Source organism: Chionomys nivalis, unplaced genomic scaffold (genome assembly GCF_950005125.1).
Source record: "Chionomys nivalis unplaced genomic scaffold, mChiNiv1.1 scaffold_28, whole genome shotgun sequence".
Classification (NCBI taxonomy): Eukaryota; Metazoa; Chordata; class Mammalia; order Rodentia; family Cricetidae; genus Chionomys; species Chionomys nivalis.
In genome coordinates this window covers 7,607,934-7,631,019 of record NW_026646922.1, presented here as the reverse complement: position 1 = coordinate 7,631,019, position 23,086 = coordinate 7,607,934, and the positions used below count along the sequence as shown (strand labels likewise).

The window sequence follows — 23,086 nt, the reverse complement described above, 5'->3', positions numbered from 1 at the left end:
ATACAGCAAATACCGAACCTTTAGAGGTACCAACAGCCCTACCTTTAAAATGGCTAACTGAGAAGCCAATATGGATCAAACAGTGGCCTCTAGCTGAAGATAAATTACAGGCATTGGAACAGCTGGTGCAAGAGCAACTAGATGCTCACCATATTGAAGAATCAACCAGCCCTTGGAATTCTCCTGTGTTTGTTGTAAAAAAAGAAATCCGGTAAATGGAGAATGGTGACAGATTTAAGAGCTGTCAACAAGGTAATTCAACCTATGGGCCCACTACAATCTGGAATTTCTTTGCCTTCTCTATTACCAAAAGGATGGCCTCTTATAGTTATTGATTTGAAAGATTGTTTTTTCTCCATACCGTTACAAGAAAAGGATAGAGAAAAAATTGCCTTCACAATGCCTACTTATAATAATTCTCAGCCTAATAAGAGATATCAATGGACTATCCTCCCACAGGGTATGCTCAATATTCCTACATTGTGCCAATATTTTGTAAGTAAGCCATTGGAAATATTTCGTAAACAATTCCCCAAGTCCATAATTTACCATTACATGGATGACATCTTGTTATCTGATTCAAATAAAGATACTTTAGAAAGGATGTTTGAAGAAGTAAAGAAAGTCTTGCCTAGGTGGGGATTACATATTGCCCCTGAAAAGATTCAAAGAGGAAATTATATTAATTACCTAGGTTACAGAATAGGGTTAGAGAACATTAAAATGCAAAAGGCACAAATTAGGCGAGACCAGTTAAAGACTCTTAATGACTTCCAAAGATTGTTAGGAGACATTTCTAGTCTACGACCAGCTTTTGGGATAACACCTGATCTAATAGTTCATTTAAACAAAACCTTAGATGGTGATAAAGATTTGAATAGTCCAAGAAAACTGACAGCTGAAGCAGAAAAGGAACTGACAATGATTGAGGAAAAATTATAGGAGGCACATGTGGATAGGGTAAACCCATATATTAGCTGCATCCTTGTCATATTACCTTCCAGAATTTCTCCTACAGGGATTCTAATGCAGAGGGAAGATATTATTTTAGAGTGGATATTTATACCTAATAAACCAAGTAAAAAATTAAAAACTTATGTGGAAAAAGTCTCTGAATTAATTATAAATACCTGGAGTCTGTACGTTCTATACTGATGCAAATAAATCAGAGAAAGCAGGTTATAAGTCAGATGAATTGAGTAAGGTGGAACAAAGCCCTTATAATTCTGTCCAGAAGGCAGAATTATATGCCATTCTTTGGTGCTAAGGGATTTTAAAGAACCTCTTAATATAGTTACAGATTCACAATATGCAGAAAGAGTTATCTTGCATATTGAAACCACTGAATTTATACCAGATGACACAGAGTTGACTTCATTGTTTATCCAGGTACAAGACATAATCAGGAACAGGCTTTGTCCAATGTACATAACACACATCCGGTCCCTTACGGGTCTGCCTGGTCCTCTAACACAAGGCACGCTGAGATTGATCAATTATTGATTGGAAGCGTGTTGCAGGCCTCAGAATTTCATAAGAAGCATCATGTCAATAGTAAAGGCCTAAATAAAGAATTTTCCATTACATGGCAACAAGCTAAGGACATTATAAAGAGATGTCCTACTTGTTCTTTCTATAATCAAACACCGTTGCCTGCAGGGAGTAACCCAAAGGGTACTAAGAGAAATGAAATCTGGCAGATGGATGTATTCCACTTTATGGAATTTGGTAAATTAAAATATGTACACCACACCATAGACACGTATTCAGTTTTCAATGGGCTACTTCCCTGAGCTCAGAAAAGGCTGATTCAGTAATCACACAACTATTGGAAGTTATGCCCATCATGGGAATACCTGCACAAATAAAGACAGACAATGGTCCAGCATATGTATCTAAGAAAATGAAATGCTTTTTTTGCTTATTATAATATAAAACACATTACAGGTATACCACATAATCCCACAGGTCAGGCAGTTATAGAAAGATCAAATTGTACTATAAAGGATATGCTGAACAAACAGAAAGGGACCAAAAATACCCCCAGAAATAGATTACATAATGCTTTATTGACCTTGAAATTTCTTAACGCTAATGAGTAAGGAACGACAGCAGCAAAAAGACATTGGAAAATGGAAAAGTCTGCTGAACTAAATCAACCAATTTATTTCAAAGATGAGCTGACCTCTCAATGGAAGCCAGGAGATGTGCTACGTTGGGGAAGGGGTTTTGCTCTTGTTTCCGCAGGAGAAGAAAAATTGTGGGTACCATCAAAATTAATAAAGGTTCGATTTGAAGAGGAGAAACCTCTTGGAAAGGAGAAATGACAACTCATCTACAATGATGATATTCCTACAGGTTGTAAGAACAACATATAGAATGGGGGCAGGGTTCTGTTCTTATCTCCACAGGAAAACACTCATCTTTGAAAAATTCAAGGGATCCTGGATGTTTGGATACTGACAGATGGAAAAATACCTGCCCAATAGGAACTATCAAGAAAACTGAATAAGTTGTGTAAGTAAAATATACTAAACCATATTTCTAAATTTATAGAGCTGGTTTTGAAGGTGGACTCTGGCTCGGTGTCAGGAGCCGTGTCCCCCCAAAACTTACAGGAAGCACCGCCGTGAGGAGTTTTTGCAGAGGGCTTCACTTCTCAATTGTATTGAGAATAGTCTTATTGACCAAGCCTATCCCGCACCCAAATTAACTGTTAATAGAGAGTTATCTCTTAGCAGAATCTGCCTCACATTCCAGACTATCTAGAGAACTAGGTGGGTCACCTTGTGACTTCCTGACCAAGGAATCGTGACCTAGCCTACGTGATGGGTGTGGACCACGTGGCAAGACCCAGTGCCCCAGCCCCCCAAGCTCCCCATTCAGGGGCTATATAAACTGTAACCATGACTCTAATAAACGGAGGCTTCGACAAATCTGCCTAGCCTCCTTCCTGCTTATCAGCCTATGCCTTTCAGGTGGTGCCTCTCCGTGACCCTGGAATAACTGGCCAGCCAGGCGGGTTACAAACCCTAGACAGAGTAACCCGTCGAGGCCGCTACAGTGGCGCCCGAACCAGTGACTCGGAGCACGGTTAACTTTCCGGACGACGATGCGCAGTCCTGGGACAACAAGAAGAAATAGAAGATTCTGTAGCTGTAGAACTCTGACAGATCTGCAGGATGAGGTAGGCGCAGGTTCGCTGTCGTTCAATAAGACATAGGCCAGTCGCTCTCAAGGAAAGAGAAATTCATAAAGGAATTTCAGCAATCACTCAGGGTAAGAGGAGTAAGAGTAAAAAAAAAGAGATTTAGTTGCATTTTTTTGTTTTATAGATGAAATATGCCCCTGGTTAGTTTTAACAGGCCCAGAAATACACCCTGTTCTCCGCGTCTTCCTTAGTTTCCAAAAAGGACTCAGCAGCCACTGCCTTATGCTCTGACTGCTCCCGATAACATGCCTTTATTCAGAAATTGTTCAATACAAAGCCGCCCTTAAGGCCCAAATAGAAGGTCTCAAACAAGTTCTTGCATTACAGCATGAACTCTCAGACCTCTCCTCTCAGATTCGGGACTTACAATTCACTATGGAAAAAGGCAGGATTTTAGACAAACGGGCAAACGGAGCTAGACAAGCAAAAGCTGCTGAACTCCACCCTGATTCCACAGAAGACCCCCTAGGGCTAGAGAGCCTGTGTCTTAGCCTCCTGCCATGTGGAGCTGAGGCAGCCAGACAGTTTGCTATAAGGAGGTCTGGACTCAGAAAGTTACAGCTTCAGGATAATAAAAGGAGATAAATGTGCTTCTTTTCCATTCTAAAATTTTGCTTCTTGGTCAAAAATCTTTAGTTTGTAGGCATATAAATTTATATCTAAGGTAGATTAATTTCAGTACTGTGGTTCTGTAGAAAAGTTTTAAAATCAAAGACTGTGATACATTCAGAGGATTTTTAAAATTGTTTAGGATATCCTGAATTTTTATTTCTTTCTTATAAAGTTGAGGATTGTTCTTTCAAGTTTTGTGAGAAGTTTTGCTGTAATTTTAATGTGCATTTATAGTAAATCTGTATGTGACTTCTGTGAAAAATGTTGCTATAAATTTTTAATGGACATTTACACTGAATCTGTAGACTGCTTTCAGTAAAATTGTCATTTTTGCTGTGTTTCTTCTACTTTCCCAAGAAAATAGGAGATCTTTATTTTCTAATGTCTTAAATTTTTTCTTAAAAGAGTTAAAGTTTTTATCATACAAGTTTTTTCATTTGTACGCCCACTCTTGGGTGGGAGTTGTATTGTCTCAGCTTGTGGTCCTTTCCTGCTGCCTGGTGTTGCTTGAGGGTAAACTGCTGAGACTCAGGCCTCTCACTAAATTTATCGAGGGCCAGAGTTATACTCTAACAAGTGATAATGGTTAAAAATAAAAAAACATTTCTGCCTTCACAATCAGAGGTAAGAGGACCCAAAAACTTCTGTCCTGCTTGCTTGGAGTTACTCCAAGATATTTTATGGTATTCATGGATATTTAAAAGGATGATGTCTCATTTATCCTAGATGTAAAAGAGATACACTTGGGTTATTTTCAGATTTTGGCTATGATAAAGTAGTTCTGCTATAAACATAGCTGAGCACATGTTTTTATGGTAAAAAAACTTTTATATTTAGGCCCAACAGGGGTATTGATAAGTTTTAAGGTAAATATTTGCCTAATTTTGAAAAATGGCCATAATGAGGGACTCCCAATGCTGGGGAGACTCTCACTCAGGTCTCGGGAGGGCACGCCCCCCCCAATGACTTGCAGGAGACCGTCCTTGCTGCAATCGCACGAAGCTCATGACCCACGTGGGGGAAGAGTTTGGCCTCTAGTGACCTGTAGAGGAAATTTTTAGAAAAAAGACCACAGCCCTGTGGTCCAGGAGGGTCATAAAAATTCCAAAAATCCAGTGATGGTCACAGGGAGACAACTCCCTGCCTCTCGGGACCACTCCCAGGTTCCTAGAGCAGTGTGATGATAATCACAGGAGGAAAATTCCTTGTTTTTCGGGATTGTTATCAGGATTGCAATCTGGTTTTGTCTTCAGCTGGTTCCTAGGGCAGGGTTGCTGAACAGGCTAGCCCTAGATTTTTGATTCTTCTCTTTCTGCTAGAGAAGTCTGGATTTATCCAGGTCTTTCAATACTGTGTATGATCCAAAAGTGACTGCCAGTTTACACTTCTAGTGCCAGTATGCACTTCCAGCAATGAAGTTTTTTCTTTACCCACATTTTCTTAAGCATAAATTGTTAGCAATAATTTTTAATCTTGGTCATTTTTACAAGGATAAAATAAAATTTCAGAGTTTTAATTTACATTTCTCTGATGGCTAAAGGATGTTATGTTTGAGCATTTTTTTAAACTGTCTCTCAGTCATTTTTAGGTTTGTCTGTTGAGAGTTTTCAGTTTAGGTTTGTAACAAATATTTTTATTGGATTAAATTTTTAATAACTAATTTCCTGAGTTCTTCATATATTTTTAAAATGGGTTTATGATAAGTAAGGATCTTTTCTCACTCTATAGTCTTGTTATACAAAAGTTTCTCAATTCAGGAGATATAATTTATGGTTTCTCCCAATGTTTGTGCCACTGAGGCTGTGTTTGAGATGTGGCAAAGTATACTTCAAAAATTTTTTCTCTGTGAGGTTCAACATAATTTTTATATGCTGAGGCCTTTGGCTCATTTAAACTTAAGTTTGTACATGGAAATGGATATGGATCTATTTTTATTCTTCTACATGGTGGTGTCTAATGAGGCCAACATCATTAGTTAAAATGCTTCCTTTTTTCATTTTCCTATCTGCGGGACAGACTTGCAACTTAAGAGAATAGCTTATAAGCTTTTATATATTCAATGGTTAAAGCTCTAGTTATAATATTCTTATGGGAGACCTTGAGCCGCTAGGTAAAATTCTTACAAAAAAGTTTCCAATAGAAAGCTTAGAAAGCTGCCAAGCAGGTACTCAAACAGGTAAAATATAAACCAACAGGTACAGTATATTAATTATAATACAGCTATGGCAAGTGTGTATATTAAATGTAAAACTTGTTCTACAACAGTTTTATAAAAAATGCTGTTTATGGCTAAACGTTCTCAATTTTGCCAGTTAATATATTAAACTCTTAATTTAAAACAGTAGCCTGTCTAGTACAAAAGGGCAGGATAAAATCTGGGAGATGGTTTAACAAAATATTGACTATGATCAATGTTTCTTATACTAAACAATAGATTCATTGATAATTTTAAGATCGATTCCTGGACAATTGCCTTTGCTCAATTCAAAGGCTAAAACAATAATCTTTTCCCAGATGATCATTGCTACGATTCACACACCTGTATTTTGCTAATGTTATAGCTAAAAATCCCTTAAAGGATTTTATGCTAAATTTTACAAATGGCTCTTCCAAGGAAGAACTGCACATATGGCTAATAATTAATAAAAAGAAAATATGGAGCGTACCAAGGCTCCTTGAAAGCAACTTATAACGGTTGCACACAGCAACTTATAACAGTTGCACACAGATCCTGATGCAAACGGATCTAGCATGATGACACCAAGCTAACCTTTACTAAGGCAAGGTAAAAAGGCCCTTGCAATGCATTATGAAAAAACCCGACCTATATATATTTGGGGTCAAGGAGATGTTTATGCTTTTTTCACAGAAAGAAAATATAAAAGCTAAACCTGATGTCGTGGCTGCAGACACCCCACAGAGGACTTCCCGGAGGAGATTGGAGAGGAATGCTTGGTCCGGTCGGTCTTCTCTGCCCCCAAGGAGGAGTGCCTGATAACAGAACCTGCTACGCCACTCTGCAGGACATCATGCTGCCTTTAGAGAGTACAGGGAGACTGCTGAGATAATTGCCAGGATGTGCTTCAGATAGCTGACTCCAGCTCACCTCACCCAGGAAGCCCACCTGCCCTGAAGCACAAATGTTGAGCTGCTTCTGCAGTCTGCATTCGGTTTGCTTTGCAGCTGAGGTGTAGACTAAACATCTGACTGTTTTAAACTTTGGGACACAAAAAACTCATTTTAATTAAAATATTAACCCCTCTTTACTTAAGAAGGGGGAAGATTGGGGTTTTGACTGTTGCTCAGAGACTGGAGCTGGTGGTATTTGATAACAACAATGTCTGTCAATGTATGTATTCTTACTGGAATTGACCTAATGATATTTGTAACTGCTTATAGATGTTGGGAAAAGTTTGACACATGCTGTAAAATGTTCAAGTTTAATGCATATGTTAAAAATTTTAGATTTTGATCCCTTTACACTGCCCTAATTTTTGGCAGGCATCACTCATAATCTTATTGTGGAGTAGGCATTTAGGAAGGAGGATATACCTTAGGCCAGACTAAAGGTGAATACTGGGTTTGGAAAATGCCCTTTCTTCTTGTCTGGAAGATGGAGCTATTGGTGCCAAAAGTATATCATTATATCTTTTATTTGAGGAGCTCCTCACAGTCTTTTCATTAATGAAAGATACAGGGGCCCAATGACGGGAGTTAGTGTGGACCCTCGCCTGAACAGCACACCATACAGAGGTTGTAAAAACTGGCTCAACATGGCATGGTGCCAGGCACGAGGATCGCCCTCCACATGGCCTAAGACAGGGTGCCCTGTGGTCAAAGACCTGCTTACTTTAGGTCTTGCTAGATACCTTTTATTTGAGGACCTCCAAGGAACTAATGCTACTTATAAGGCACTCCTCTGTTCCCAGGAGAGGTAAATTGCTCCACCATTGGAGAGGAGGGTCCTTCCTTGTCCCAGTCCCTTCTCATTTAGATCTGACACCAGGCTTAGACTCTGACCTGGTGCCCTCCACTTGATAGATGCCTGCTTTTATAAAAGGAAGGGGGATATGTCAGGAGCCGTGTCCCCCCAAAATTTACAGGAAGCACCGCCGTGAGGAGTTTTTGCAGAGGGCTTCACTTCTCAATTGTATTGAGAATAGTCTTATTGACCAAGCCTATCCCGCACCCAAATTAACTGTTAATAGAGAGTTATCTCTTAGCAGAACCTGCCTCACATTCCAGACTATCTAGAGAACTAGGTGGGTCACCTTGTGACTTCCTGACCAAGGAATCGTGACCTAGCCTACGTGATGGGCGTGGACCACGTGGCAAGACCCAGTGCCCCAGCCCCCCAAGCTCCCCATTCAGGGGCTATATAAACTGTAACCATGACTCTAATAAACGGAGGCTTCGACAAATCTGCCTAGCCTCCTTCCTGCTTATCAGCCTATGCCTTTCAGGTGGTGCCTCTCCGTGACCCTGGAATAACTGGCCAGCCAGGCGGGTTACAAACCCTAGACAGAGTAACCCGTCGAGGTGGTCTACAGCTTGGTCCCTCTCCAATTATAAGCCTGTTGGTAAGAGAAAAACCCAGAGTTTCTGGAGTTTCTGTCTCATGTCAAGTGCCATGATAGGGGACAGAAAGAAATATGAGTTTAGAAAACATCTTTGCTTTTCTTCATATCTATCATACTTTTCATTGAATATATCTATCATTCCTTTCATTGAATATATATATATATATATATGTGTGTGTGTGTATATATATATATATATATATATATGTCTATATGATTAATGTTTAAGTTTTTCACAATGAACAATGAGTTTTTCCTGAAGTGACATTTAAAGTTTCCAGGAAGAAGATGGGGCCCCATAACAACGACTACACCTGGTTTATATGACGTCATGATACTGATAGAGTTACTACAAGACCTGTTTTGGGTACCAGCTGCACAAGATGATCCCACTTGGTTAGCTGAAATGGTGCACCTCTTATACAACATTCTGGCCAGACTTGCACAATATATCAGAGACTATTTGCAATTTTAAAAGACATCGATCTTGAAATTTAACCATCATTTTACTTTCACAGGTTCCCCCAGAAAGAACGTTGCCCCCATGACAGCTGGAAGTAACTCTAGAGGACGACGTCAACTCTCCGAGTAAAGTTTTTGGGTTTAGGGACATCATTTAGGGGTTGATTATAAATTGGTATATGGTTGAGGGTTGGGGAAAAAATTTTATAAGCTCGGGGATCATTTGGGAAAAAAAAAAGGGATAATAGATTGGTACTTGTTGGTACTGGTGAGTTATTGTTTTGAGACAAATGTATTGGTATCGATTCTTATATATTGATACAAAGTGAAATTATATTGACTATTGTATGCATGCATGTTTCTACTTCTGTTTAAAAACATGTTTTATGTATTGACATATATTGTATTGATATATATTGTATATATTTACCATATTGCAGTGTACATTTCTACCTCTTATTAAGATACTACATTTTGCTTGTGTATTGATATATATTTACCATACTGCAATGTATATTTGTACATTGCTTATATTTGGAGGTCATTATCCTCATTTGTTTCACAGTTGTTTATTGTCTTAGTCTTTAAGTAGGATAGGTATTGAGAATTATATAGATTAATAGTATTCTAAGTTTGTCATTTCTAATTAGACTAATCAGGTTCTTTAGATACATAGAGATTATACTCAGTATAGATAGATAATCTTGATCCTCTTCAAAGAGCTGTAGAAAATGTCTTTTAATCTAACTCAGAGTTTTGTGGTAGTGAGACACAATTGCTCCTGGCAACACCGCTCTATTCCCGAGAGAATGTTGAGCACCAAAGACACTCCACCTGGAGCCTTTCTTCTTGGCTGAACTGGCCTATGGGTAAAGAAATGCTCATACCTCAACCACTGACAGAAATACAGAGTATCTGTGAATGGAAAAAACAGGACTGTCATATCCTGCCAAGACAGGGTAAGATAGTTTTCACAAGTTTCTTGACTTTGAAAATGGTGTGTCAGTTATGCTAGGCCTTAGCCAAAGTTGGTTGCTTCAACACTGCAAACGTGACCTTGGGTGATTGCCCAGGTAGCTAGTTGTCTCTGTGATTTGTTGCATGTTTTGGAAGGTGTTTGATTGCACTTTCTAATTACTCAGGAAACATTATTTCCCTTCACAGATCTTCGATGGGGTTGAAGACAATATAAATGTTGTTACTTTCGACTCATGACTTAGCCCACCTATTTATTATATAAGACCTAAGCTAGTTAGAATAGGATATTTGTACTTATTGTATATAATTTCATAGTAGGTTTGGAACTCTCTTACTTAAACAAAAGGGGGAGGTGTTGTGGGAGGTCCTTCTGCTCCTCCAGCCAATAGCCACCGAGATACCAGCCCATTGGGGCGTGGTCTCTTTCCCTTTAAAAAAACAAGTGGCTACTTCCCTCCTCTCTCTCTTTACTTCCTGCTCTGGTTCTGGCGACTAGACTTCTTCCTAATTTCATGCGCAGAGGGCTGTTGTCTGGGATGGTGATCTGTAAGTTTATTCCCCTTTAAATAAATACCACCCTATTAATCACAATTCCAAACTGGTGTGGGATTGTTTATGACTTGCGCCCTCAGTAATGACGTTTCAGAAAAAAAGATTGAGAATACACAGTGTATATGCCTGAACAAATATATCACACATCTCCAACACGAAATGAAACAAAAAATTTCCAAAGTACCAGCAGAAAGGACCAAGAGCCAAACTGCCTGACAACTTGTTCTTAGCTGTGTGGCTCCTGGCAATGTTGGAAAAGAAGGAAATTTGTGCCCAGAAATAGACAAAGAGTGGGGCTTTATTATATAGTATTTTTTTGTGTGAAGCATTGTACATTAAAACAGGAAAAGAAATGGCTTTGTCTCTTTGATTTTTTAGAATTATTTCTATGTTCTTTCAAGTCAAATTGAAAGAGGCAGGTTTATTTGGGTTTCTGTGATGTCAAAATACAATGAAAATAATAGTTACACATTCCAGAATTCATTCGTCCTGTCAAATCCCCCTCTCCCTGTCTGTTACAACTGGCCTGTTCCCACTGCTTGAGGGATGATGTTAACTCATGTGTCTCTCGGAGGAGCCCTCTCAGAACACACTTGACTTTCATTTAATCTTCTCTGGAAGCCCAAATACTTAGGGAGACTTCGATCAAACAGCCTACTGTGCTAGCACACACTGATCCAATAAAGCTGCTACTGTGGGGCTTGTGCTCATTTCCCATGGAGCTTCAATGACCAGCTCCTCAAACAGCTGATCAAGCTAGAGAACATTTTATCCTTTTCCCTGTAATTCAATTTGTCGCCTCTTCTTCTCCCACCTACCAGCTTCTTCAAAGAAGGATCCTTACATGGGGTTAAAAGACTTTAAAGTATTAATATTGATTAGACTTTCAAGGTTGCATTTTTATGAATCTACCTGATGCCTATATGTTGTGCATGTAATTATGACAGCTTTAAGTTACAGGATCCATCTCCATGTTGTGCATGAGTTAATATTTATCTCTCCCTGAGTATGAGAAGCTGCCCATCATGGGTGATAATAGTTTTCACAGGTTATTTCTGGAAGCTACTGTCATAGAACTTATTGCTGTTTGAGTGAGAAATGTCCCCCATAAGCTCCCATATTTGAACATTTTATCGGCAACATGTGCTGCTCTTTAAAGAGGTTGCAAAACCTTTAGGAGTCATAGAATTTCTGGAGGAAGTATGCCACTGAAGATAGGCTCTAAGAATCTATAGAATCACCCAACTTCCTCTCCTCTCTCTGCCTCCTAACTGTTGAGGCAATGTGGCCAGTCAGCCTCACGCTCCTGTTACTCTGCCATTCCCAAAGCTATTGAACCAATCCCTCTGAAATGGTGAACCAAATTAAACCTTTTCTCTCCCTTAAGTTGTTTTTCTCATGATGCTTTTTGCTTGCTTGTTTGTCACGATGCTTTGTCACAGCAAACGGAATGAAACCATGACATTTTGCAAGTACACACATGAAATTAACACAAAACCAACCCCCAGAAGGAAAGATGACCAAGGATTAAGGCATATTTAAGATATTGAAATAGCATTTCATTTCCTTTCTCTCAAATGCATTAAAGATACTATTTAACAAAGGAAAAACAAATCACACAGGGTTACCTAAAATGTAGTGCCTCTTGCCAAGTAACATAGTCTTTGTAATGAGAACATGTGAATACACATTAGAGTAGGGAACCAGGACATAAAAGAGATATACCCAAGTCTAGTTCCCACTAAGAGCATCACCTTTCACGTAGCCACAAACAGCATAAAATATCTTGGGGTAACTCTAACAAAAGAAAGTGAAAGGTCTCTTTGACAAGAACTTTAAGAAATTGAAGGAAGAAATAAAAGAGGATACCAAAAATGGAAGGATCTCCCTTGGTCTTTGATTGGGAGCATCAACATAGTAAAAATGGCAATTCTACAAAAGGCAATTTATAGATTCAATGCAATCCCCATCAAAATCCCATCAAAATTCTTTTATTTTATTTTATTTTTTTTGGTTTTTCGAGACAGGGTTTCTCTGTGGCTTTGGAGCCTGTCCTGGAATTAGCTCTGTAGACCAGGTTGGTCTCGAACTCACAGAGATCTGCCTGCCTCTGCCTCCCAAGTGCTGGGATTAAAGGCGTGCGTCACCATCGCCCGGCCCATCAAAATTCTTGACAGATATTGAGAGGACATTAATCAAATTTATATGGAAAAAAAAATCCTGGATAGCCAAAATAATCTTATACAATAAAAAAATGTCTGGAGGCATTACCATTCCTGACTTCAAACTCTATTACAGAGCTACAGTAATAAAAACAGCATGGTATTGGCATAAAATCATAGAATTAGACCAATTGAATCATATAGAAGATACCGATTTTAACCCACAAATATCTGAACACCTCATTTTCTATAAAGTGGCTAAAAGTATACAATGGAAGAAAGAAAGCATCTTCAACAAATGGTGCTGGCAGAACTCGATGTCAACCTGTAGAGAATTAAAATAAACCCATATCTATCACCATGCACAAAACTCAAGTCCAAATGGATCAAAGACCTCAATATCAATCTGAAAACACAGAACCTGAGAAGAGAAAGTGGGAAGTACCCTACAACATATGGGCACAGGAGATTGCTTCCTATGTATAACCCCAGCAACACAGATGATAAAGGCAACATTGAATAATTGGGACCTACTTAAACTGATAAGCTTCTGTAAACAAAGGACACTGTCACTAAGACAAAATGGCAACCCACTGACTGGGAGAAGATCTTCACCAACCCTGCAACAGACAAAGGTCTGATCTCCAAAATATATAAAGAAATCAAAAAACTAGACTTTAAAATGCTAATTAACTCAATTAAAACATGGGGCACTGAACTAACAGGGAATTCTCAACAGAAGAAGTTTAATTGGCCAAAAGACACTTAAGGTCATGCTCAACCTCATTAGCGATCAGGGAAATGCAAATCAAAACAATTTTGAGATATCATCTTACACCCGTCAAAATGGCTAAAATCAAAAACACTAATGATAGCCTTTGCTGGAGAGGTTGTGGAGGAAGGGGTACCCTCATCAAATGCTGGTCAGAATGCAAACTTGCCCAACCACATTGGAAATCAGTGTGGCGGTTTCTCAGGAAATTTGGGATCAACTTAACCAAGGACCAAGCAATACCACACTGGGGAATATACCCAAGAGATTCCCTATCATATTACAAAATCATTTGTTCAACTATGTTCATAGCAGCATTATTTGTAATAGCCAGAATCTGGACACGACCTAGATGCCCTTCCATGTAAGAATGGATGAACAAAGTGTGGAAAATATACACAGTAGTGCACTACTCAGTGGTAAAAAACAATGACTTCTTGAATTTTGCATGCAAATGCATGGAAATAGAAAACACTTTTCTGAGTGAGGTGTCCCAGACCCGAAAAGATGAAAATGGGATGTACTCAGTCATAATTGTTTTCTAGCTATAAACAAAGAACCTTGCATCTATAATTTGTGATCCCAAAGAAGCTATATAAGAAGGTGAACCCAAAGAAAAACATATAGTTATTCTCCTGGATATGAAAGGTAGACCAGATTGTCAAGCAAAAATTTGGGTTCTGGGGGGTGGGGTGGGATAGGATAAGAGGGGATTGGAGGAGAAAAGAAAGAAGGAGAGGATGGGAGGAACTTGGGGAATTGGGATGATTGGGATAAAGTAAGGATGGTATGGGAGCAGTGAAGCATTTATCTTAATTAAGGTAGCCATCTGAGGGATTTTATTTAAAAAAAAGTACTTGGTAAATAGAAGCTTAAGATTCTCAAAAATTGGTCATTTCAGGTTAGGATGGTCTTTAAATTCAATGGCAAACCCCTATATCAAAAGAGTCACACAGGAAAACAGTGGGGTGCTCATAAAATAATGAAGACATTAAGAGAAGTGATACAAAATGACGAATATCAAAAGCCAAATTTCCTAGCCCATCTTGAGAAAGTAGGTTCCCCACCAACACATTTATTCCAGATCGTGAGAATAAACATCAACCTCTTTCAAGTACTTCGTTTAATAATAAATTTTTATACCAGTTCTTAGAATTTATACATTGGACAAAGGGTTGGTTTGGGAAGTCCTTCTGTATATGTTTGTTCTTATTGGTTAATGAATAACATTATTTCAGCCAGTAGCTTAGCAAATAGACCTAGGAGGTAAAAGTAAACAATGTTGGGAGAAAGGAGGTGGGGTCAGTGAGAAGCCACCTAGACACCACCAGGGAAAAACACCTACTCTGGAGCTACAAAAATTTGTTGGTAAGACATGAACTAGTGGTGATACAGATAAATACAAATGGGTTAGTTTAGAATGAGGGAGGAATCTAGAAATATGGTTAAGCTATTGGCCAAAGAGTATTGTGAATAATATAGGTTTTATGTGAATATTTCAAGTCAAGGTGGTCAGAAAACTAACTAATGAGCGGCCTCCACAAACAAATCAGCTTGTTGAACTGAAGAGTGTTTGTTTTTTTTTTTTAAATCTGTTTGCTCACTTGATCTGGGCTTCATCTAAGCATGTCTATTTGTCTGTGATGATTGCTCGGTTATATATTTACTGCCAATATATTGTTTGGAGGAAGGGGTCTATTGAATCTGCTCAGTTCAATGGACTCTCTATAATTAATTTGAGTTGGTTACTTTCTATTTTATGTAGTTTCCCTGCAGGATAGTGTTTACCAACCAAGACTACATGTTGGCATTAAAGATCTATAAATGGGGAGGTTGAAGGGTCAGAGTCAGATAAGAAGTTGCAATTGTGGATGCAGACAGGAGAGAGAAAAGAGAAGGAAAGGGAGTATGAGATCACTACCCTATAGTCTTTCAAATGGAGGAGGGGACCTGAGTTAAGAAGGAAACAGCCACAGCTCTTTCAACAGTCACTATTCCTGTCTAGGCCACAATATCTCCAAGGAGCTAGCACAAGCATTGGAAGTTTCTCTTCTGAGAGGGGCAGCCAGAGTGTGCCACATATGACCATTTTCCCAGGAGTTATCCTCATCATGGACAGAAGGAGGCATGTCTCCCTAGAATCTCAACAACAATCTCACAGATGAAAATAAAAAGGCTTATTAAGGACACTTGGAGAAGCATTATAACTAACAGAGTTGGGAGATAATACATCTTCTAGGATGTGATGATGTCAATCTACACAGGCACATCTGCTTCTCTTCTGATCATATGAACAGAATGCCCGCTGGTTTGGGAAGCATCTCATCTGGGATTGTAATACCAGGGCATTAAAATGTCCTCTTTGCTGGTCTTCTACCCCAGAGTGGTCTCTCTCTCAGGTACATTGGGATGAACCATTTGCAGGAATAACAGAAAAATAGGTAGAGCATCCAGAATGAGGTATAACATACATGGCCACAATTACATATGCAGCAACAAGGAAACAGATCAAGAATTCTGGGCATCAATGGAAGTTGAGGACCTAATACCAAAGCTAAGTCATGTAACACCATGGGTAGTTTCAGAGTTTCAGAGAGTAAATTCAGTTACATTCTGGAAAAAGCTAAGACTGCAAAAGATGGATTTCATAATCAGAAAGTAGAAAAATTGGGACTGCAAAAAGGAGGCAGTGAGGGAGTCAAGGGTGGTCACTGAGCAATGAAGAACCCCAAGTCCCTATCCCATCATGATACTGATATCATTTTTAAAAGTAATTGAGCCACAAATCTTGGCAGTCAGAGCTCAGGAGTTGAAATTACATTTCAATCCCATGTAATAAATCTCTGCCTTGAGCATCTACAATGATGCATTTCTGTCTTGAGCATCTGGAGCAATATTTCTTTTCCTTAAGCATCTATAGCAATGCACCTCGGCCTTGAGCATCTGCTGTCATACCCTTCTAATATGATTATCTACAGAAATTAACATCTGCTTTAAAAAGCGATATACTACTGGGATAGACCTACAATTGCATGTTTCCTTTGGATGTACACTTTTATATAACTACACCCTAAATTTGATATCAAGACCTGAGCACAAACAGATTTCACAGTTCGCAGTTTCCCCATGCTGTGATAATTCAGTAGGCCTCTGGACACATCCACCAGGAGACTTGAAGGGAGGAAGCAAAGGCATTCACATTTGAATGTCTCTCATCTCACTCTCGACAGCACTTCTTTTAAAGTTATACCATTCCCTTTTGTGATCCAGAATATTTGCTCACAGCTCAATATTTTTTAACCAACTGTCTTGTTCTTCAGCCATGGCACAGTCAGTAAGGTGCATTCCATACAGATGGAGACCATAAATTTGATCCCTTCAAACTTGTGCAAAAATCTCAGCATTAAAGATATCAACTCATCACTCAGTGCTGAGGAGACAGCAACCCCTGGGTCTCTAAGACTCGCTGTTTGGTCAAGGGGAATTGGTCAGCTCCAGGTTCAAAGAGATGATGTATCTTAATCATGACAGAGAGTAATTAATGAAGACACCCAGGGTTAATTCTGGTCTTTGCATGCATGTATACACATCTCCATAAAATGTTACACTCATATATTAAACAACTGTCTTTTGAATTTCAAATATACACATTTCTGTGGTGAAGTTTTGAGCTTAATTTTGACTGCTCTTTTGAGTTGTAGGAACAGCTGAATGTTTTCTGCCACCGGGTTCCTGCACTGGCTAGCTTTACCCAAAATAATTACATAGAAACTGTATTATTTTAAATAATACTTTGCCCATTAGGTCTAGCCTGTTAGTTGCTAATTCTCACATCTTGATTAACCCATTTAAATAATCTGTGAAGCACCATGAGCTTATGAGAATCATAAGCTGCTTCTGTCTCAGGGGGGAGGGGGGCATGGCGTCTGTTGACTAGGCTTCTTTCTCCCAACATTCTGTTGTTTACTCTGCATATCTAACCTGCTGTCCTATCAAAAGGGCAATGGCAGTTTCTTTATTAACCTATAGACATTTAACCCTCGTCCATTGCTTTGGCCTTCCTCATACAATGACATTAGCAGAAATCTTTCTGTAAGAACCCTCTCCACTATCTCATTTGGCCTCTTGAATCCTCCCTCCTCTCTACCAAAGACAAAAGGAAGCTAGTCTCAGACATGTTACACAGTCTAAAAAAGGAAGGATGGAATCAAGATTTGAATTCATTATCAAAGTCTAAAATCTTAACCAAGGAACTCACTGCACGACCATACTTTTTTTTCAACTGAGAATGAACTCACACTCTGAGGAGCTGAAATGCAAGTTCATACTGCATTAACTTCACATGGGCCCTTGACAGATATGCACAGCATTATGATGGACACCTTACCACTGATATATTGACATCTTATTCCTTTGTATTTAACGGGCCATTTGGCCACATACCTTACTCAATCATTCCTTCAGTGATTTGATTTCCAGAATCCTCCATCCCCTCACTTCAATCCTAATTCACACACTCCCCAAAACCCCTTGATGGGAGTCAGGTATCAATATCGTACTGTTATTTTCGGGTCTGATGGGTTTGTGGGATCATTTCCACACTCCTCTTAACATCACAGATTCCCTAGGTAACTGATTCTAGGGAGCTCGGTGCATTCATCATATGTGTGCATGTCACACAACAATGTACATCAATGTGTACATGTTTAGCCTGGGTGCAGGTGAGTCTGTTCATGACTTTTATAGCCAAGTCCCACAGAATTTGATCCATGAAAAGGGTACAGTGTTTTAGAGTTATTGAAGGCCAATTGTTTAAATGAACTCACAAGGGTTGAATGGCATGCATAAGACCTGTGAGAGTGCAAGACAGAAAGAATCCAGGCATGACAAAATAGGTGGCAGACAGAAGCCTGGCAAAAGTAAGTACGTAGCCTAAGATCCAACCCATTGCAGAAGAGCCACTGAGAGTAGACACTTTTCTTTAGGCAGGAGGATCCTGGTCACTCAACATGCTCCAGTGGAGATTATATACCCAGGGACTTCCAGATGGTATGAATTAAACCATTAATCAAATGAAACCTAATTTTCTTTGCTTCTGAGTATACATTTGTGATGCTTAACGAACACTCTGTATCCTCTTAAGTCCCAACACCTCGATGTCACATCTTTCCATATGACACGCTTTTCCCTCATGGATTATCCCTCTCTGAGATCCTACGTCTTTTTGGCCACTCTCCTCTGTTTGCAAAACAGCCATCTTGTCCTCTTCCACACACTGCATCTCCTTTCTTCCTTTCCTCTCCAATGGGAAAAGACATAGATATGGAAGTCATTATCAAACTTGATGAAATGCACGGAAGGTTTGGTGGGAACTTTGTAAATAATTTTACCTATCTTTTGGGTTCCATCTTTTTCGTTGTGCTGCACGCTTTTGCCTGCCAAGGAATCCCTGCCTAATTCCAAATTCACCCCTATTGGAGGACATCCTGGCATAAGGTGGAGGTTGCTTTCAATGTAGTCATCTAGATGGTGGTAAAGGTACACAACTGGATATTTCTTGTCGGTAATGTAGAAACAGGTCTCCATGGTATGCAACTCATCTTGGACTATGTCCATATATGTGTGTTGCAGGAGCTCATTCTGCTCCTTCAGGCTATAGCAACTGAGATAAAGTACATTGGGGCGTGTTGTCACTCTCTTTCAAAATGGAGCAACTGCCTTCAGCTTGCTCTCTTGCATCCACCTCCACATCCAGCTAATAGGCTCCTCTCCTCATCCTGCAGAGGGCTGTTGTCTGGCATGGCAATCTGTAAGGTTTGCCCCTTAAAAGAAATAACCATTTTATGAATCATAATTCTAAACTGGTGTGGTAGATTGTTTGTGACTAACACCTTCCTATGTGATGAGAGCAACCAGGATTTGTAGGGGATTCTCACTGTTCATGTTGCAGAAGCCATAGCAGCAGGAGTAGGAGGCCTCTCGTTCTCTGTAAGGAAATCAGTAAACATTGGGGACCAGTGAAAGGATGCCCTGAAACATCAAGGCTTGAGCTTTCAGACCGCAATTCCTCCAGCTAGGTTCTGGGTCTCCACAACCTCCAAAACCTCTTGAGGACAAAGTATTCAGAACCAGAAGCCTGTGTGGGCCATATCACATAAAATCGTAGTGAGTACACCAATTGTTTTTTTAATGTACATCCTTTTGTCCCTCCAGAAACATTTGTTTTTCCAATAAGGATAACTTGCTGCCTCTTTGGGGTCCTGAAATTGCTCTAAGCTGATGGTGGGGCATTCTTACATACCTTGCTGTGTTGTTATGAGACCTTGACGGGACAGCAATTGTTTCAGAAATCAAAGGCAGTTAGGTTCAAACCTGTGGTTAGCAGTGTGCTGGACACTTGGGTTGCCTATAGCTAATCTATGGAAAGATGGATTTCCTAAGAAGGGTGGCAGCACACATGGAGGCATGTAGTCTTACATTTTCAAATGACCCATTTTGTGGCCTTACATCAGGCTCCTCTATTCTCCTCATCTTGGTTTCTTTACCAGATTAAGACAAAAATTAAAACTCAATGTCCTGGACGTGAACACTGAATGAGTTATCTATGTGAGATCACAGTGACAGAGCTCATGGGAATCTGACTCATTGTACAGGCTTTCCAGGAATCAATTTGTAATCTGCCTAACTCTACTGCGCAAGTGTTGTCATGGTTGCTCCTCTGTTCCTCCTCATATGGTCTCCATCTACAGAGAACTCAGAAAAATCCACCCCTGAGAGGGCAAGTTCTTTACAAACCAAAGTTTCTAGAACAGAAGAGACATAGTAGATTTATCTTGGCAACCTGTAGACACAAGACATGGGGAAATGGAAGAAGGGATTGAAGAAGATAGAGACATGGAGGAATGGATAAATTCAATCATTCATTGGATAAGTGAGTGATCCAATGAAAGAGATGGCTAATAGGATAAAATGTGCTGCATGCCCTCTGAAAGTCAGTCCAAGTTGAGGGTAGATAAGGTTATCCACCTAGGAAAAAGCTTATTCCATTTTGCCTTCTTTGTGCTCTAGACCCACCCAGGAGACTGATGATGATGTTGAGAAGAAGAAGGGGCGAGGGTACCAGCATGCGCTGGTACAAGTTTTCACCCACATTGTAGCCAAATCACCTGACCTGGCACAGGTGACACACATGCTGGGCCCTGAATGGCAGTTTGACACCTACAACCTTACTAACCAAGTTTTTGAAGATGAAGGAACCAAAACTGCCCTGTTAAAGATGTCAGGATCCTTGCATGATGGGAGTCAGGCATCAATATCATACTGGTATCCTTGGGTCTGATGGGTTTGTGGGGTCTTTGCCACACTTCACCTAACATCACTGATTCCCTAGGTAACTGATTTTACGGAGCTCGGTGCATTCATCATATCTGTGCATGTCACACACCAATGTGATTCAATGCGTACTAGTTTAGCCTGGGTGCGGGTGAGTCTGTTCATGAGTTTTATTGCCCAAATCCCACAGAACATGATCAAAGACAAGGGAAGAATGTTTTACAGTTAAGGCAGGCCAATTGTTTAAATGAACTCACAGGGGTTGAATGTCATGCATAAGACCTATGAGAGTGCAAGACAGAAAGAATCCAGGCATGACAAAGTAGGTAGCAGATAGAAGCCTGGCAAAAGTAAGTAGGTAGCCTGAGGTCCACCCCATTGCAGAAGAGCCACTGAGAGGAGACACTTTTCTTTAGGCAGGAGGATTCGGGTCACTCAACATGCTCCAGTGGAGATAATATACTCAGTGACTTCCCGATGGTATGAATTAGACCATTAATCAAATGAAACCCAATTTTGTTTGCTTCTGAGTACACCTTTGTGACCCTTCATGATCACTCTCTATCCTCTTAAGTCCCAACACCTCGATGTCACATCTTTCCATATGACATGCTTTTCCCTCACGCATTATCCCTCTCTGAGATCCTACATCTTTTTGGCCACTCTCCTCTGTTTCCTAAACAGCCATTTTGTCCTCTTCCACACACTTCATCTCCTTTCGTCATTCCCTCTCCAAGGGGAAAAGACCATAAATCCTCTTTTGTTTTGAGGCCTGTCTTTCTGTGATGTCCCATTCACCAGACACTCCATCATTGACCAAACAACATAACATATTCACAAATTTTTATTTTTAGAGCAAAAATTTCCATTGGGAAAGATACCAGGATTAATAGAAGACCTGAGGTATTTCTGATAAAAAGAGTTCCCCAAACACAGTTGTAATTTGACCCCCAAAATTTGAGAATTTCACTTTAACAGATCTTCATCAAATCATAGACATAAATATGGAAGTCATTATCAAACTTGATGAAATGCACGGAAGGTTTGGTGGGAACTTGGTAAATAATTTTACCTATCTTTTGGGTTCCATCTTTTTCGTTGTGCTGCATGCTTTTGCCTGCCAAGGAATCCCTGCCTAATTCCAAATTCACCCCTTTTGGAGGACATCCTGGCATAATGTGGAGGTTGCTTTCAATGTAGTCATCTAGATGGTGGTAAAGGTACACAACTGGATCTTTCTCGTAGGTAATGTAGAAACAGGTCTTCATGGTCTGCACCTCAACTTGGTCCACCCCAGTCCACTCCTCCATAGAGCCTGGCATGATGTGGAGGTTGCCTTCAAGGTATTCAACCAGGAGGTGGTAAATATACAAGACCGGATCTTTCTTGTAGGTAATATAGAACCAGGTCTTCATGTTTGGCACCTCCTCTAGGACCATCCGCTTCCAGTCATCCTTAGAGCCGTTTGTGCCCTCAAATGTATGTTTCACTGCTCTGACAACTTTGGTGTTTGAGAGATGAGTGTCTGTCTCCTGAGGAAATCGTATATTGTTAGGCAGGAACTTAAGGTTTAAAATCCTTTCATCACTGTGGAGCTCCATTCCATAGACACAATCTATCCCATCATTCTTTAACAAATAGAGAGAGGGATTTGTTGGCAGTTGATCTAGAATGATGGCTTTCCACTGGGTGACTGGTTCATTGGCTTCCTTCCAGCCGTGAGAAATTCTGCGGCCGACAATATTCTACAGGGCCTCAAAAGGCCTACTCAGTTTTTGCTTCTGGAAAGATGACCCATTCCTCTTCTGGACAGGTGGCATGCATCTCATACTAAGAGGCATCTTCATCATGGCTGTAGACTTACTGAGATAGGCCACTGACCTCCTGGTCCGCTGTTTCTTGGCTATCTTTCTGTGCTTGGGCTTCATAGCTGCCCACTCTCTAGTTTGAAAGAACTTTCCTTCTGTTTAATTCAGAAACAAAGTCGTGGCCTCAACCATGAGTGCCTGCAAGGTTAACAAGGGAAGGCTATGAGGTCAAAGCTCTTTTCTGGAAGAACGTTGGTGCAGGAGACAAAGATATTGATCAACAGGTTTGCATACCTAACTCTAATTTTCTCTTAAGAAATAAATATGACAATTTGCAAAATTTACTCTACAGCTCAGTATAGCAATCTCAGAGACACATTCCTGCTGCCCAAAGGCAAATGACCTCTGCTGAGAAACCTACTTTCTGACTGACTAAGTCAATGAGAGGAGAACGTATGCCTGTCCCCGAAATGAATAAGAAAAATCTGAACAGATAACAAAGAATTCGAAGGACATCCACACGTCTCCTTCGACATCAAGCTAATAGGTAGGGGGCTCAATCCAAGACGGCCTGCCCAAGGTCATGGCACTCCAGTCCACTGGCTCTCAGATTTGTG

At 40.0% G+C, this 23,086-nt stretch overlaps 1 protein-coding gene across 1 annotated transcript; it reads right to left on the bottom strand.

The window, feature by feature from the left end:
- Window positions 1-21,647: 21,647 nt before the first annotated feature.
- Window positions 21,648-22,400, bottom strand: LOC130869129 (spindlin-2-like; the record flags this gene model as incomplete). Its single annotated transcript, XM_057761195.1, has 3 exons — window positions 21,648-21,829; window positions 21,891-21,899; window positions 21,977-22,400. Coding segments are annotated over 3 exons (615 nt in total), but the record flags the coding sequence as incomplete, so codon positions are not given.
- Window positions 22,401-23,086: the final 686 nt, after the last annotated feature.